At 41.4% G+C, this 18,737-nt stretch overlaps 1 protein-coding gene across 3 annotated transcripts in view; it reads right to left on the reverse strand.

Moving 5' to 3' along the window:
• Positions 1-1,394: 1,394 nt before the first annotated feature.
• Positions 1,395-18,737, reverse strand: part of cops4 (COP9 constitutive photomorphogenic homolog subunit 4 (Arabidopsis)) — a 79,825-nt gene continuing 62,482 nt past the window's right edge. For all 3 annotated transcript variants that reach the window (XM_041198723.1, XM_041198731.1, XM_041198728.1), the window contains 2 exons: positions 9,674-9,758; positions 1,395-2,180 (listed from right to left, as the gene is read on the reverse strand). In XM_041198723.1, the coding sequence (XP_041054657.1) occupies positions 2,047-2,180; positions 9,674-9,758 (219 nt within the window). In that variant the 3' untranslated portion in view covers positions 1,395-2,046. The remainder of the gene's footprint in view (positions 2,181-9,673; positions 9,759-18,737) is intronic.

The raw sequence follows: 18,737 nt of genomic DNA on the forward strand, positions 1-18,737 counted from the left end.
CATCCTTTATAATAGATTCTAGCATACTCCCTACCACTGTCAGGAGGTCTGTCATTCCTTGTTTTCTCTCTCCTTCCTTTCTTAAATAGCGGAGTTACATTTGCTACCTTCCAATCTGCAAGAGTTTAGGACATGGGTCTAACAATAGTATGCCTTAAAATAAGATCAGAGACTTAAAGTAGCTTCTTATCCACATAGAGTAGTGAATAAGTGGAACAAAAAGCTGGTGGGTTATAACGGGCATAAACACATACTTAGATGATCAAATATTTAATGGGATACAAGAGTCAGTGTGTTACTAAGACAAAGGTAGGTGTTCATCATCTGTGCAGGGCAGCAGGCTAAAGCTGAGTAACACACCTGGGGATGGAAAAATATTCTGAATTTTGATTAATTGGCTTTGAGAATCAGGATATATTTATGCAGAACTTTCCCTCAGAAGATAAGTGGTTTCAGGATTTCAGTAGTGTTGTCTTGGTAAGTGGAGCTGTCAAGTCACTATTATGTGACTTTTGAAAAGACTGATGCACCACCTAATGTTGTGTATTACCCCAAAAGGTGCTCTGAATAAATAATTGTCTCAGAAAACAATCAGTACTTATGGTATCAAAAAAAAGACAAATGAAAAGAGTAGTATATTTAATCCAATTTCAATGATTGCACCTTTAAATTGAAATCAAAGTAAAAGTACTTCAGGGTGTGCGTTCATGAATACACAAAGGAATGTGGCCCATGAGTGGAAACAAACCTCTATATTGAAGAAAGAGAAACAGAGCCCCTTAAAATTCTTGAAGGATAACAGCGAGTCCAAGCAGCAAGAATTCTTGAAGCTACAGCATCAGGGAAACAATTGGCAAAAATTAAACTAGGACATGAACCATAAATTCCCTTCTTAATAAGCCACTACATCTGCTTATCCTTTGAACATAGGGGTCCACTGACCTGAGCAGGAATCAGAGGTCCCCTCCCCCAACTTAGCAGTAAATTAACTGGCTGCATCTCCCCTTCCTAAAGGTCAAGTTCACCTCCTTTCCAACTTCACCCACATACAGGTTGCAGTGTTTCTGCTAACTAGTCAACTTTATTTCATTTCCTCACCTCTGACTGCATTTCCCCATACCATTCTTCCCACTACCTGTGTTTCTTACTTCCTCAAATATCAGATATTCAACTATCTCAAGTCCAATCAGTAACTCACATTGTTGAGGACTGTCCACTGATTGAACTTGAAGGCAGGATTAAAGAACACCACTTAGCCACTGACAGGGCTATTACTTGACTCTGTGACTCTGCACACACTAACCAACTAACTAACCAACTAAATAAATAAATAAATACCATAAATAGAACTAATGGAAAAAATGTTTCATTCGTAAACATGAACATCAGTCATCTTGAAGAGCAAAAGAAAAATCAACATTTTATTTTTTTTTTAAAAAAGAAAATCTGTAAAACAAAAACAGTTTTGTCATCGCAATAGCAAAGGCAAAGGGGCTTTTTAAATATACAGTTAATTCAGTGGAAAAAGATGACACTCAAAGTAATACAGTTAGTGCCACTGACTGCTTTAAGGGTTTATTTTCTTGAATGACAAGCTGTGTTAGCTCAGATTCGATCCATTTTTTTCTTCAGAGTTCGGCAAACAATTCTCAAAGAATATGAATTGACTTCCTTTGATAGAGGGTCAAAAATAAAGGTTTGCAGCTTCCTAATTAAACCACACTGTTTGATAACAAACTGGGCTACAGTCCTTCAACAAAGAGCAACCAAACTCACCAGAAACAAATCTCATTGCTACATTCACAAACAGAACCCCCTTTAATAGTGACTATGGTGCTATTTTGGATCCAGTGTAATTGAAGAAAATACTTCCAAATTCAATGCAGACACAGTGGAAGTGAGCTTCCTATTCTTGTATAAAGACTTTAAATAACCACAACTGCAAATTAAGTTCTGGAAGAAACAAATTCAATATTTTAAATACAGGGACAACTGAATCTTGGAATCTTGATGGCGGCTGCAATTCCATAAATTTGGTTGGAGTTATTACTGTGACATCTGAGCTTCCATTGCCTGTGCTGTCCACTCGGGGGCAGCCTGGCTGATCTTTTCCAGTAGATTATTCACTTGGAAACAAAGGGACTGGATCTGTTTGTCCCATGTGGGCAAAGCTTCACGAGCTGTAAGAATAAGAGATAGATAGAATGTACTAGTCAACTACTCCAATAACAAAAGATGTGTTGCTTGAAGAGTGCTGGTGTACCAATGTATTGTGCCAGAATGATAAAATTGTGACTTCTCCTAACAGTAGGTTTCTGATGTTAGTTATGACAATGTGAAGCAGGGGCAGCAGGCAAGTTACATACTAAGATAAGTACCAGTGAACCCCTTGAGCCTATTCCCTTTTCAATCAGATCATGGCCACCATATACTTAATTCCATTTACCCAACTTTGCTCCACATCCCTTGATACCCTTATCCAATAAAAATCTCAGTCTTGAAAATATCAATTGACCCTAGCACCCAGTCTTAATGACCTACAGAAAGGGGAATGAAATCAGTCAAAGCAGCAAGTCTTGACCGTTATCTACTGACCTCTCCTGGAACTGGATTAAATCAGTCAACTAATCCAAGTTATCACAAGAACAATGTCACTTAGGTGAGGTACAAGAAAGGCCATAACAATTTCCCAGCATCAGAAGAAACCAGGAAAGGGCGAAAATTAGAAGGGAAAAAAATTAAAAGGTAGTTAAAGAAACTTTAATTCAAATATTTGTTTTTCTTCTGTGCAACTCAAGAGGCCAGAAAATCTATTGTATATTAAAGTTTGCACACTCCCCTCACCTCACTGACTGAGTGAGGGGATAAAAAACACATAACATGCACTCATTTCAGCTCAATCACTGTTCCCTGGACCTTGGTTCAGATGACAGATGAACTCACCTCTGATAAGCTAATATCAGCCACTATAGATTATCTTAATGCTACCTTCCTTCCAATTTAAAAAAATCACTTTAATCATTACGTTTTTTTTAAAACATAAGTAATCTCTTCCATTTTTCTCTCCTACCCCAAACTACCAGACTAAATTAATTATTACCAATTAAATTAGTCCATTTCTTGTATATTCTATTCAGCAGTTTGGATGTACTTCAAATGAGATTCTTCTGGCATTTAAACTTTTGTTTTCAATGGAGGTGCCTAGTTAGCTGTTAGTCAAGTTGTGAAATGAGAGTACTCCATCCAAAATGGGTAAGTGAATTGGGAGGAAGGGGGAGAATGGAAATAATTGGTTTAAAATCAGTAGTATTGTTAAATGCTGAAGAACATAATGCATTGCCATATCGGAAATCAGCATGGGCATAGCTAATGGCAATTTCTTGTCTCTACTTGAGAAGAAAATAGACTGGTTGGTGAAGGCAGAGGGAAATTACACATTTTAGTGAGAAAAATGAATCAATTCAAATCATTCCATGCTAGGTGCATCCATTAATAAATTGCATCAGAAATATACCTTACACTTAAAATATGTATAAAGAATATGATTAATATGTTATTTTATTCATTTACATTTATGGATATTTGACCATTAATTCTCTCCAGAGTTTTTTCTTCACCTGGAACTCTCATGTGTTAACCAACTAAGATTTCCAAAATACATAAAAACACAGCCATCAATTAAGCTCATTTTACTAACACAGTGACCTCTTTCCCGAAGTAAACTCACTTTCAAAATTTTATGGATTTTTAAAAAATTCCATTTGCAAATGCACCAAGATTTAAATAATTTTAATGAATTATAAGCAAATTAACTGTCAAAGTTGCTGCGCAGAACATACCCATTAAAAAATACCATTTTGTATAAAAAGGCTTGCTGCTTCCACAATAGCACTAAAAAATAAAAATAAAAATAGTGGAGATCATGACAGAAATAAGCACTCTGTGTACACGGATATACTCAATTTCCAGCATCATTAAAATTTTCAGGAAAGTAAGCAATAGTGTACTCTGTACTTATGTGAAACTTCATAAATCTACAACTATAATTCAATATTGCTAAGATTATTTTTTCCACAAGAAACTTAGGAAAACTGCATTGTCTTCTTCAACTGCAATCTCTCCAAAAATTTTAATTCTTTCAAAAGTAAAGAAATTAATTATTACAAAATGTAAATTAATTTTCCTAGTGGCTCTTTTCATAAAGGCAGCATATAGTTTAGCCATACTAAATGGGAAGGTTCCAGGTTTGATGTCTATTCTGTTTTGAGCTACCAGCAAGATTTTTTTTTATATTTATACTTTAATAGGATGGGGGCATTCAGCCAGTATTTACTGCCCATTCCTAACTGTACTTGAGAATGTGATGGTCAGCCGCCTTCTTGAACCGCCGCAGTCCATCTGATGTAGGTACACCCACAGTGCTGATAGGGAGGGAGTTCCAGGATTTTGACCCAGCAACAGTGAAGGAACGGCAATATATTTCTAAGTGAGGATGGTGTGTGGCTTGAAAGGGAATGTGTTCCCATGCATCTGCTGCCCTTGTCCTTCTACTTGGTAGCAGTCACGGGTTTGGAAGGTGCTGTTGAAAGAGTGTTGGTGAATTGCTGCAGTACATCTTGTAGATGGTACACACTGCTGCCACTGCGCATCAGTGATGCAGGGAGTGAATGTTTAAGATGGTGGATGCGGGCCAATCAAGCGGGCTGCATTGTCCTGGATGGTGTCGAGCTTCTTGAATGTTATTTGAGCTGACTCATCCAGGCAAGTGGTGAGTATTCCATCACACTTCTGGCTTGCGCCTTGTAGATGGTGGACAGGTTTTGGGAGTTAAGAGGTGAATTACTCAACACAGAATTTCCAGTCTCTGACCTGCTTCTGTAGCCACTGGTTCAGTTCAGCTTCTGATATATGGTATCAGGATGTTGATAGTCAAGGATTTAGTAATGGTAATAAACTGATTGCCATGGAGAGATGGTTAGATTCCCTTTTGTTGGAAACGGCCATTGCCTGGGACTTGTGTGGCACAAATGTTACGTCACTTATCAACCCAAGTCCGAATGTTGTCCCAATCTTGCAGTGTATGGACACGGGCTGCTTCAGTATCTGAAGAGTCGTGAATGGTGCTGAATATTGTGCAATCATCAGCAAACATCCTCACTTCTGAGCTTATGATGGAGGCAAGGTCATTGATGGAGGAGCTGAAGATGGTTGGGCCGAGGACACTACCCTGAGGAACTCCTGCAGTGATGTTCCGGGACCGAGATGATTGACCTCCAACAGCTCCAACCATCTTCCTTTGTGCTAGCTTTGACTCCAACTAATGGAGAGTTTTCCCACCGATTTCTATTGACTCCACTTGTGCTAGGTCTCCTTGATGCCACACACTGCCAAATGCTGCCATGATGTAAAGGACAGTCTTTCTCACCTCAGCTCTTGAGTTCAGCTCTATAGTCCACGTTTGGACCAAGGCTGTAATGAGGTCAGGGGCCGAGTGACCATGGCAGAACACAGAGTGTCAGTGAGCAGGTTATTACTGAGTAAGTGCCATTTGACTACACTTTTCATCAGTTTGCTGATGATGGAGAGTAGACTGATGGGGTAGTAATTGGCTGGGTTGGATTTGTCCTGCTTTTTGTGGACAGGGAATGCCTGGGAAATTTTCTACATTGCTGGGTAATTGCCAGTGTCGCAGCTGCACTGGAACAGCTTGGCTAGGGCACGTCTAGTTCTGGAGCACAAGTCTTCAGTGCTATTGCTGGAATGTTGTCACGGTCCATTGCCTTTGCAGTATCCAATGTCTTCGGCCGTTTCTTGATATGACGTGAAGTGAATTGAACTGGCTGAAGACTGACATCTATGATGGTGGGAACCTCAGGAGGCCAAAATGGATCATTTATTCGGCACTTCTGGCTGGAGATGGCTGCAAATGCTTCAACTTTATCTTTTGCACTGATGTGCTGGGCTCTCCCACTATTGAGGGTGGGGTATTCGTCGAGCCTCCTTCACCTCCAGTGAGTTGGATGTGGCAGGACTGCAGAGCTTTGATCTGATCTGTTGGTTGTGTGATCACTTAGATCGGTCTAACATATGCTGCTATTCTGTTTGGCATATGAATAGTTCTGTGCTATAGCTTCACCAGGTTGACACCTCATTTTTAGGTATGCCTGGTGCTGTACCTGGCATGCTCTCTTGCACTCTTCATCTAACTAGGATTGATCCCCCAGCTTGGTGGTAATGGTAGTGTGCATGATATGCCAGGCCATGAGGCTACAGATTGTGGTTCAGTACAATTCTGCTGTTGCTGATGGCCCATAGTGCCTCATGGATGCCCAGTCTTGAGTTGCTAGATCTGATTGAAATCTATTCCATTTAGGCAGCAGTAGTGCCAAACAACATGATGGATGGTGTCCTCAATGTAAAGATGGGACTTCGTCACCACAAGCACTGTGTAGTGGTCACTCCAGGCCATTTACGAGGCACAAGTCAGGAGTTTGATGGAATACTCTCCACTTGCCTGGATGAGTGCAGCTCCATTAACACTCAAGATGCTCGACAACATCCAAGACAAAGCAGCCCACTTGATTGGCAGCCCATCCGCCACTTCCAACATTCACTCCCTCCACCACCGACACACAGCAGCAGTATGTACCATCTACAAAATGTATTGCAACAACTCACCAAGCTCCTGTGACAGCACATTCCAAACCCATAACCTCTATCACCTAGAAGGGCAAGGGCAGCAGATGCATGGGAACACCACCACCTGCAAAAACCCCTCCAAGCCCACACCATCCTGACTTGAAACTTCATCACCTTTCTTTTACTGTGGCTGGGTCAAAATCCTGGAATTCCCTCCCTAACAGCGCTGTAGGTGTACCTACACCAAAGACTGCAGCAGTTCAAGAAGGTGGTCCACCATCAACTTCTCAAGGGCAATTAGGAATAGGCAATAAAAATGCTGGGCTAGTCAGCAATGCCCACATCCAATGAAAGAATTTTTAAAAAACTCCTACCAATGCTGTCATGGACAGATGCATCCTGGTGAGGATGAGCTCAGGTAGGTTTTTCCCTCTTTTTGGTTCCCTCACCACCTGCTGCAGACTCAGCCTAGCAGTTATATCCTTGAGGACTTGGCTAGCTCAGTCAGCAGTGGTGCTACTGAGCCACTCTTGGTGATTGACATTTAAGTCCCCCACCCAGAGTGCATTCTGTGTCTTTGCTGCAGTCAGTGCTTCTTCCAAGTGGTGTTACACATTGAGGAGTACTGATTCATAGGCTGAGGAGGGGAGAGCAGTAGGTGTTAAGCAATAGGAGGTTTCCTTGCCCATGTTTGGCCTGATGCCAGGAGACTTCACAGAGTCCGGAGTCAATGCCGAGGTCTCCCAGGGCTATTCCCTCCCAACTGTATACCACGTCACCACCTCTGCTGGGTCTGTCCTTCTGGTGGGCCAGGCCATACCCAAGGATTGTGATGGCGGTTTCTGGTACATTGTCTGTAAGGTATAATCCTGTGAGCATGACTCTGTTAGGCTGTTGCTTGATTAATCTGTGGGACAGCTCTCCCTATCTTGGCGCAAGACCCCAAACGTTAGTAAGGAGGACTTTGCAAGGTCAATAGGACTGGCTTTGCCAAGGTCGATATCAGGTGGTCCCTCCGGTTTCACTCCTTATTAACTTTTCTGTAGTGGTTTGATACAACCGAGTGGCTTCCTAGGCCATTCCAGAGGGCATTTAAGAGCCAATCATATTGCTGTGGGTCTGGACTCACACGTTAGACAAACCAGTTATGAAGAAGAGTCATCCGGACTTGAAACGGTTAACTCTGTCTTTCTCTCCACAGATGCTGTTAGACCTGAGTTTTTCCAGTGTTTTTTGTTTTATTTTAAATTGTTTCCTTTCTGGGCCAGAGAGATTGATTGGCATTACATTAATAATTATATTGTTCAAGGGGTACTTACGCTCTTAATTATCAATTTAACTTTCTGAGGCGGGTTTATTAGGCAATTAATGTGGAAATCTAGCAGGTTCTTAGAAATAATGGGATGGCTAAAGGTATGATGCTATGAGCATGGCTTAAAACACAGCTAGAGTATTGCGTGCAGTTCTGGAATCTGGAATATAGGAAGGACGTGATTGCACTAGAGAGTGCAGAGGAGATTTACCAGGATGTTGCCTGGGCTGGAGATTTTTAGTTATGAGGAAAGATTGGATAGACTGGGGTTATTTTCCCCAGAGCAGAGGAGATTGAGGGGGGACATGATTGAGGTGTATAAAATTATGAGGGGCATAGATAGGGTAGACAGGAAGGAACTTATGTCTTTGGTGGAGGGATCAATAGCCAGGGGGCATAGATTTGAGGTTAGGGGCAGGAGGTTTAGAGGGATGTGAGGAAGAATTTTTTCACCCAGAGGGTGGTGGGAATCTGGAACTCACTGCCTGAAAGGGTGGTAGAGGCAGAAACCCTCATAACATTTAAGAAATATTTGGATGTGCACTTGTGATGCCATGGCATACAAGGTTATGGGCCTAGTGCTGGAAAATGGGATTAGAATAGTAAGGTACTTGTTTGACTGGTACAGACTCGATGGGCTGATGGACCTTTTTCTGTGATGTAGATTTCTATGACTCTATAATTCTAAATGCACCAGCAAATTCAGGAGGTTTGCAACTCATACTGTTATCTCTTAATTCCCTCAATTTGCTGACAAATTTATGTATCAATAATGACATAAGCCATTAGCAATTGTTAGCATAATTTTTCCAGCAAGACCTGATCTAATATCTTTCAAAATATCCTTAATCTATAACAGGTGGGAGTTTGCTGTATTGAAAACAATAGGCAGCTATACCCTGACATATTATACTATCAAGCAGGTTTTGCTCTGATAATGTTGGCGAAACTGTCAGCATGGCCACCATGAGTCCACTGAAACTGGTGGTAACTTTGAGAGTCTGGGCATGCTCCGAGTAACACAGAACTCCAGAGTTGCTGCCTGAGAGTCTACGTTGTTCCAAAGGGTGCACTTTCGAAGTTCTCAGACGGCAATCTCCATTTCAACCACGAATTGATGAGAACTTCCACTTATACATTGTTTGTCCCACTATAAAAGCCCTTAAAAAAAAGTTACACCTTGCTGAATGGGGTGTAACGGAGCTTTTAAATAGCATACAAAATTCAAAATTACTGCAAAACGGCCTTAGTAACCCTGACTGGTTAATTTTATATTTGTGAAATGTTAAGTGTCTCCACAATGATTTAAAAAATTTCAAAAAAAGATATAAAAACATAACATTTTTAAAGCCCATTAGCCTTTATTTTAGCTTCGATCGCAATACAGTCATACATTTATTTCACTTTCTGAAAATTAAAATAAAAAGTGAAAGATTTTAAGTGCTTTCAAATTCCTGGTTTGCTGTATATGTATATTGCAATGTGATTGATTGCCTAGCTGCTTGCTAAATCACTGCTGCTGCACGCCAAGATATCCCCCTTGTCTTGGTACTAAATTTAAACTGTTGTTGGAAAAAGGGGAAAATTCCCAAAACAGTGAACGTTAGTTTTTGTGAGTAGATTTGCCTGAGGTCAGCATCTAAATTTAAACGTGTAGGATTCTATGTGTTATGAAAACCCAAAATATAGAAACAGGAAAAATTTCAGAAGAAATGCACTTACTTTCAAAGTGGACAATTCCATCAATTTGATCAATAAACCCATTCATTCGCCCTTCAGTGATCATCTGAGAGGCAATTTTTTCTGCCTAGTGAGAAACAAACAAAAGGAAGCAATTAATTCAAAAGCCAAATACTGCAGATGCTGGAAATCTGAAATAAAATCAAATAAGTGCTCAGCAGGTAAGGAAGCATCTGTGGAATGAAACAGAGTTAACGCTTCAGGTCAATGATCCTTCATCAGAAGTGAAGAAGGGTGGAAATGAAAGAGATTTTAAGACAGTGGAAAGAGGGGAGGGGCAGGTAGAACAAAGGAGAAGGTCTGTGATAGGTTGGAGGGCAGGGGAGATTAAATAACAAAAGATTACACGATGCTCCAGCCAAACAAAGTGGTAATGAGTATGGCAAAGACACAAAGATTGTGTCCAAATGAGGTACATTGCAGCTGTCTGGATGCAATTTAAAGGAATAAAGAAAGAAACAAGACAAGACAAACCCAAAAAAAAAGAAAAACACATGGAACATGATGGAGGCAGAGGTCATGATCTAAAGTTGTTGAACTCGGCATTGAGTGCAGAAGGCTGTAGAGTGCTGAGTGGAAAGATAAGGTGTTGTTCCTCGAGCTTGTGCTGAGTTTCACTGTAACAATGTAGCCGACCATGGACAGAAAGGTTAGCATCGGAGCAAGGTGAAGAATTAAAACGTTAAGCAACCGGAAATTTGGTGTCATGCTTGCGGACTGAACAGAGGTGTTCTGCAAAGCAGTCACCCAGTCTGCATTTGGTTTCCCCAAGGTAGAGACGACCACATCATGAGCAGCGAATATAGTATACTAAATTGAAAGTACAAGTAAATCACCGTTTCACTTGGAAACCTTCCACACCAGCACTTCTGATATGTCTTGCTTTTTCATTAATTGCTCGTGTCAGCTTCAGCACAATCCCACCACCATACACATCTTCCCCTGCCCTCCCTCCCCTTTCAACATTCTGAAGAGATCGTTGCCTCTTCAACATCCTGGTCCATTCTGTGACTACTCCACTCCTCAGTCAACCCTAATACGCCCTGCCTTCCCTTCAGCATCAGAACAGGTGTGACTGAGACAAACTAGAAGAACGGAATTGAGTCCTTACATTGAGCGGAGTGCGAGGATAAGTAGTTGCTGTGGGAGTCTGTGGGTTTGCAGCCAATAATAGTTGAAGACCTAACTTCAGAAATAGAGGCAGAGAAGTCAAAGGAGAGAAGGGAAGAGTCAGAGATGGACCAGGTGAAGAGTAGGGAGGAGTGGAAATTGGAAACAAAGTCAATGAAGTTTTCCAGTTCATGGCAAGAGCAGGAGGCGGCATCGATGCAGTCATCAGTGTATCAGAAAAAGAAATGGGGGAGGGGGCCTGAGCAGGACTGGAATAATGAATGTTCCACATATTTGACAAAAAGGCAGGCATAACTGGGACCCATAACAACGCCTTTTATTTGAAGAAATGAGTGGAGTTGTTCAGAGTGAGAACAAGCTCAGCCAGGCAGGGGGGGGTGTAGAAAAAGAGTGTACAAGGGGAGAAAAAATGGAGTTGAGATAGGAAGGAATAAGGTCAGTGGGGTAGGAACAGGCTGAAACATGAGTCTACCAGGGCAGTTCTTGTTTATGGATCCTGGGAAGGAAGTAGAAGCAGGCTCTTCAGGGTTGCAGGACTATGAAATTGGAGACTGTGGAGGGAAGATCTCCAGATGATACATGGTCAGTGACAGTCTTGGACACAATGGCCAATGTTTGGTAGTGGGGTCATGGACCAGGGAGAGTTGTTGTTCGGCATCTGCAAGGCAGAGGTCAGTACGCCAGACAACAACACTGCCTCTCTTGTCAGCAGATTTGATGATAATAATAGGATTGGATCAGAGAGAATGGAATGCAGCAAGTTCAGAGAGGAATAGGCTAGAATGAATGAGAGAAGTAAAGAAATTGAGATGGCCAATGTCACACTGGCAGATGTCAAAGAAAAGATCTAGTGAGGGTAGGAGGCCAGAGGAAGGAGTCCAGGTGGAGGGAGAGTATTGGACAGGCGAAAGGGTCTGTTGAATGGGGAGAGGACTCCTGGTCAAAGAAGTGGGCACAGAAGCAATGGAGGAAGAGCTCAGCATCGTGCTGAGCTTGAAATTCATTGAGGCAGAGACGTAAGGGAAAGAAATCAAGGCTTTTACTGAGTCAGAGAGGGGAAAGATCAGAAAGTATTGTGAAAACACGGCATGGGGTGAGAGGGGTCGGAGGGAAGGAAAAGGGAGGAAAGAGACGGAAGGGTGTTGATACCCATGAGCTGGTGAAGTTTGCGATCCTTCACGCTTGAAAGGAAGAGAAAAATATTTTGTTAAAGTGTTGAATGAGGCGAAGCACAAAATGAAATTGTAGGGTGCGTTGATGTTTCTTAAGGGAGAGATCAAGAGTATGCACATGACCACACATGGCATGGAGAGTGCGAGAACAGTGATTTGAGGACTACTGGATGTTTTAGAGATATCTGTACTCATAACACAAAGAGTGGAATTTAAGTTGGAATCCTTATGAGATAAGTTGAAGTCAGAGACTGTTTTGAGGAAGAAAATGTGGCTGTGGAAGTGTTTTTTTTTAGATTCCTGATTAAACACGAGAAGTGGAAGTGAAGAAGGTAGAAAAGACAAACGAGAATCTCGTTGGAGATAAGCAGAATGTCTTGGTGCTGAAGGGAAGGCAGGGCGTATTAGGGTTGACTGAGGAGTGGAGTAGTCACAGAATGGACCAGGATGTTGAAGAGGCGAAAATCTGTTCAGAATGCTTACAGGGGAGGGCAGGGGAAGATGTGTATGGTGATGGCATCGTGCTGGAGCTGACACGAGCAATTAATTTCCGGGCTCAACACTCTCAATAATCACTAAAGCGGAAAAGGCAAAAAATTTATGTTAATCAACAGTTCAGTATACTGAGGAAATAATGGATTAACACTATCATCAAACCTAAATGAGGAAAAAGCGATAGAAGTTTTTCAAATTAACTATAACTTTTCTATTAGTTAAACGAGATACTAAATGAATGACCTTGTAAACTTATAGTTGGGAGAAATTCTAAGAGACCTACTGGGACTAAACAAAGACTTTGTTTCTCATGCTACTGAACTATTTAATTTATTTGCCCTATATAAAAGGTTAATTGTGAAGATTGCCATTTTCATCTACCAGTATCATAAGAAAAGCATTTTGAACTGAAAAACTGGAAAAAAGTTCAACTAAAGCTTTCAAAATTTTGACTTGATCTCCATCTGTATTTGTTAACAGTTTTAGCTTTTACTAAACATAGAAAATAGGAGCAGTAGTAACTCATTTGGTCCTTCAAGCCTGCTCTGTCATTCAAGGTGATCATGCCTGATCCTCTATCTCAATGCCATGTTCCCGCACTCTCCTCATACCCCTTTATGCCTTTAGAGTCCAGAAATCTATTTCCTTCTTAAAAATATTCAGTGACTTGGCCTTTACAGTCATCTGTGGTAGAGAATTCAAAGGGCTGAATTTTCTGGCTGACGTGCGGGTGGTGGAAATGTTGCGCGCTGACGTCACACAAGCGTCCCGACGTCAGCACGCGGCATCGCGATGTTTAAATCGGCGAGCGCACTATGCAGTGCAACAATTTTGAGGGCCCATGCGAACTTCAGCTCAGCGCACGGGCCCAACAGGCAGGCGGGTAAGTGATTTTTTTTTAACAAAGCTCATCCACTGGCGGGATGAGGTTTGAGTTCGGATTTTAAAAAATTTAATAAAGTTTTTGTGTACTTTATTAACATGTCCCATCTCATGTGAGGGACATGTTAATGACTTTTTTATTTTTCAACTTTCACAACCTTTCAGCGATCTCCCTGAGGCTAAGTGGTGCCTCAAGGAGATGTGTGCTCTTTCGCGCGAATGCGCAAAAGAGCGCACTCTCGCAGTTGGGGAATACCCCCCTGCCCACACTGGAAGCACATAGCACTTCCCATTGGGCGTCACACTGGGCGGGCCTTAATTGGCCCGCCCATGTAAAATGGCGGCAGGGCTCGTTTTGGCAGTGGCGATTGGCTGCCCGCCTGCCACCGAGTCAGTCAGGCCCACCCGCCCATCAAGGGCAAAATTCAGCCCCACAAGTTCACCACCCTGAATGAAGAAATTTCTCCCCATCTCAGTCCTAAATGGCCTACCCTGTATCCCAAGAATGTGACCCCTTGTTCTAGACACCCCAACCAGAGGTAACATCATCCCTGCATCCAGTTTGTCACACCCTGTCAGAATTTTATACATTTCAATGAGATCCTCTCTCAATCTTCTAAACACCAGTGAATACCGGCCAAGTTGACCCAATCTCTCCTGATATGACAACCCTGCCATCCCAGGAATCAGTCTAGTGAACCTTCACTGCACTCCCTCTATGGTAAGTATATCCTTTCTTAGGTAGGGAAATCAAAACTGCACACAATGCTCCAGATGTGGTCTCACCAAGGCCCTGTGCAGCTGCAGTAAAACATCCTTGCTCCTGTACTCAAATCCTCTTGCAATGAAGGCCAACATACAATTTGCCTTAACTGCTTGCTGTACCTGCATGCTTGCTTTCAGTAATTGGTGTACAAGGACCCCAGGTCCCTCTGTATATCAATATTTCTCAATCTATTGCCATTTAAATAATACTCTGCCATTCTGTTTTTCCTATCTAAGTGGATAGCTTCACACTTAACCATGTTATGCTGCATCTGCCATGTGTTTGCCCACTCATTCTACTTGTCTAAATCGCCTTAAAGCCTCTTAACATCCTTCTCACCACTCACATATCCACCTAGTTCTGTGCTGTCAGCAAACTTGGAAATATAACATTTGGTTCCCTCATCAAAATCTTCATATATATTGTGAATAGCTGGGGCTCAAGCACTGGTCCCTGTGGTACCCCACTAGTCACCACCTGCCACTCTGAAAAAGACCCATTTATCCCTATTCTCTGTTTCCTGTTTGCTAAATAATTCTCAATTCATGCAAATGTAATACCTTCCCAATCCCATGTATTTTAATTTTGCACACTGACCTCTTATGTGGGACTTTACCAAAAGCTTTCTGAAAATCTAAATACACCATATCCACTGGTTCTCCCTTAGCTATTCTGCTAGTTCCGTCCTCAAAAAACCAGTAGGTTTGTCAAACATTTCCTTTTCACAAATCTATGTTGACTTTGTCTAATCCTGTTGATATTTTCTAAGCGTCCTGTTGTCACATCTTTTATAATATAATCTAGCATTTTCCCTACTACTGATGTTAGGCTAACCAGGTTGTAATTCCCTGTTTTCTCCCTCCTTCCTTTTTAAAATATTAGGGTTACATTTGCCAGCCTCCAATCTGCCGGGACTGTTCCAGAATGTATAGAATTTTGGAAGGTGACAACCACCGCATCCAATATTTCCATGGCTACCTCCTTTAGTACCCTGGGATGTAGATTATCAGGCTTTGGGGATTTATTGGCCTTCAGTCCCATTAATTCTCCAGCAGTACATTTTAAGTAATAATAATTTCCTTCAGTTCTCCTTCTCACTAGACCCTGGTTCCCTAGTATTTCAGGGAAGTTACTTGTGTCTTCCTTTGTAAAGACAGAAGTAAAGTAGCTGTTTAATTGCTCTGCCGTTTCCTTGATCTCGATTATAAATCCTCCCCTTTTGGACTGTAAGGGACCCACATTTGTCTTCACTAATCTTTTTCTTTTTACATACTTATAGAAGCTTTTACAGTCTGTTTTTATGTTCCTTGTAAGTTTACTCTCATACTCTATTTTTCCACTCTTAATCAATCCCTCAGTCCTCCTTTGCTGAATTCTAAACTGTTCCCAATCCTCAGGCTTGCTACTTTTTCTAGCAACTTTATATGACTCCTCTTTGGATCTAATACTATCCTTAATTTCTTTTTTAAGTCAGGATGTATTTTCCTGTTGTGTTTCAGCGCCAGAAAGGAATGCATAACTGTTGCAATGCGTACATTCATTCCTTAAATGTTAGCCATTGCCTATCCATCAATATGCCTTTAATGGAATTCCCCAATCTATCGTAGTCAACTTGTACCTCATCCTTCGTAGTTTACTTTGTTTAGAATTGGGACCATAGTTTGGGATTGGACTACTTCACTTTCCATCCTAATGAAGAATTCTATCATGTTAAGGTCACTGTTCCCTAAAGCAGCCTGCTCAACAAGATTATTAATTAACTCCTTCGCATTGCACAATATCAAATCTAAGATAGCCTGTTCCCTAGTTGGTTCCTCGATGTACTGGTCTGAAATACTATCTCATACACACTCCTGGAATTCACTGGCCAAAGTATTATTGCTAATTTGGTTTGCCAGTCTATATGTAGATTAACGTCACCCATGATTACTGTAGCACCCTTGTTACATGCATCTCTAATTTCCTGTTTAATGCCATTCCCTATCTTATCACTACTGTTTCAAGGCCTAGAAACAACTCCCACTAATGTTTTCTGCCCCATGTTGCTTCTTAGCTCCACCCAGACTGATTCTACATCTAGATTTTCTGAGCCAATATCATCCCTCGCTACTTCATTGATTTCATCCTTAGCTAACAACAGCGCCCCACCTCCTTTTACTTTTTGGCTGTCCTTCCTAAATATCGAATACCCTCTGATATTCAGCTCCCAGCCTTGGTCATGCTGCAGCCATGGCTCCGTAATTGCAATATCATACCCACTAACATCATTTGCGCTGTAACTGCATCTACCTTATTACAAATGCTCCATGCATTCAGGCACAGTGCCTTTAGACTTGTCTTTTTAAAATTTTTTACAGATTTTTTTTGTACCATGGCCCTATTTTCTGATAGCCCTTGTTTCCTCCGCCTTCCACTTTTGCTTTCTTCTTTTTTGTCTTTGCTTCCCTCTCATGTTTCCTGGCTCAAGTTCCCCTGCCACTCTAGTTTAAACCCTCCCCAACAGTATTAGCGAATACCCCTGTGAGGATATTGGTCATGGTCCTGCTGGGATGCAACCTGTCTAGTTTGTACAGGTCCCTTCTTTCCCAGAATTGGTCCCAATGCCTCATGAATCTAAATCCCTCCCTCCTACACCATCTCTCCAGCCACGCATTCATCTGGTCTATTTTCGATCTTGCTAGCATGTGGCATCAGGAGTAATCCCAAGATTACTACCTTTGAGGTCCTGCTTTTAAATTTATTTCCTAACTCCCTATATTCAGCTTTCAGGACCTCATCCCTTTTTTTTTATCTATGTTATTGGTGCCGATATGGACCATGACCTCTGACTGTTCAGCATCCCCCTTCAGAATGTCCTGCAGCCGCTCAGTGACATCCTTGACCCTTGCACTAGGTAGGCAACATTCCATCCTGGTGTCACATCTAGTATGCCAAGTTCCTTGCCCCTGTGATCTGCAGGAATACTTTTTACTGTACTCTGTCCTCATTTATGGTACTTAAAGGGTCAACGCTTTCTGCAGATTCAGTTATTTTTTAATTGTGCTACGCCACCAACTCTCTCTGAATTCGCGGATGTTGCTATGGAGACTAGGGTCTCAGGTTAAAATATCAGTGTTGACCAACTTGATTTCTTTCAATCTTAACATAAAGGAATCAGGCCAATGACAAGCTTCCTGCAAAAGTCAGGTGGGGTTTTAAATGATATTCCAAAGTTGTGACTGAAAGACATCATCAGCATCACAATTTATTTAACTGAAAGGGAGGGGGTAGCTTGAGCTGTCAGCTGCCTGGCTGCTGATCCAAGGCAAGAGTTGACAATTCCCAAAGATATGTGCTGAAGAGCTGCTCTTTTAGCACTCTTTGTAGGCCAGGAGGAGCCTGGCATCCCAACCCTTCTCCGATCACTCTCCCCCACCACCGCACCCCCCATGCTGACTATGCACTCTGATTCCAACTTTTAGCCTCCCAGCATTCCTCCCAATCTCAACTAGAGGTACCGATTCCCTTCCAAGTGCTGGGATCCTTGGCTACGGCTTCCTGCCCCTAGTTTTCCCCACTGCCTGCCAGCCAGGCTATTATTTTGAACGTCTACCAGGCCAGAGACAGACCAACAATATGAGCGCCATGCAGGCCTTTACCTCCCGAGCCTTGCTGAGTTCTTCAACCAATTAAACACTTCTTCTCACCTTGTTAATGTCAAGGCCCAGATATTTACATAAAAGTAGCCTTTATTTAGAATAAATAGTGGAGTTAAGTACAAAAATGGGATATGCACATTTTTATTTACCAGTATATATGAGGAAGTTTGCAATGAGTCAATTTCCCTTCATAAACAGCTTTAGATTGTATATCAAAATCTAGAATAAGTTCTGATGCTACCAAAGATTAGCCTATTTCACTTTTATAAATCTTCCCTAAAGCAAGAAGTGAAACTATGCACCAGAATAGATTATTTTTCAAGTTCATGCTTTTACCTTTTTAGATGTCAAAACCAACCCTTATTTGATGTATAAACTCCTGCACAAATGCATCCATATATGAAAGTACCAGAGAAAACAGCTGGAATAAATGCTGTGATGCATATCACAAAAGATATGATCACTTCTGATATGTCTGATCATATAAAACCATATGATAAAACAGTCTTTGACAATAAATGAAGATGACTAAGTTTTATATTTGTGTCTTTAACACCAAAATTTAAACACAAACTACTTACCTGTTCATTAAGGTAGAGGATATCAGGCTAAGGATAGCATAGACACGATGCAGAGTAAAGAGCAAAGGTACTGGAACTATACAGCAGTCTAGTCAGTATATGTTTGGAGAAAACACAAGTTCACATTTTTGTATAGCCAAAGCATCTATACCAAAAACATTGAATTGTCTTTTCTTTTTGCCAGTGCTGCCTCAGCTGTTGTGCATTTCTAGCATTTCCTGATTTTATTTTAGATTTCCAGTGTTGGCAATTTTTATTTGCAGAGCAAAGATTAATTTATTTTGTCCAATGTGCCTCAGACTTAGAAAAGTATCTCCTGCTACACCAATATGACAATTCCAGTTCTGATAACAGTTATTCTGCTGAATTAAGTCAGCCTGA

This window comes from Carcharodon carcharias, chromosome 1 (assembly GCF_017639515.1).
Source record: "Carcharodon carcharias isolate sCarCar2 chromosome 1, sCarCar2.pri, whole genome shotgun sequence".
NCBI classification, from domain to species: domain Eukaryota; kingdom Metazoa; phylum Chordata; class Chondrichthyes; order Lamniformes; family Lamnidae; genus Carcharodon; species Carcharodon carcharias.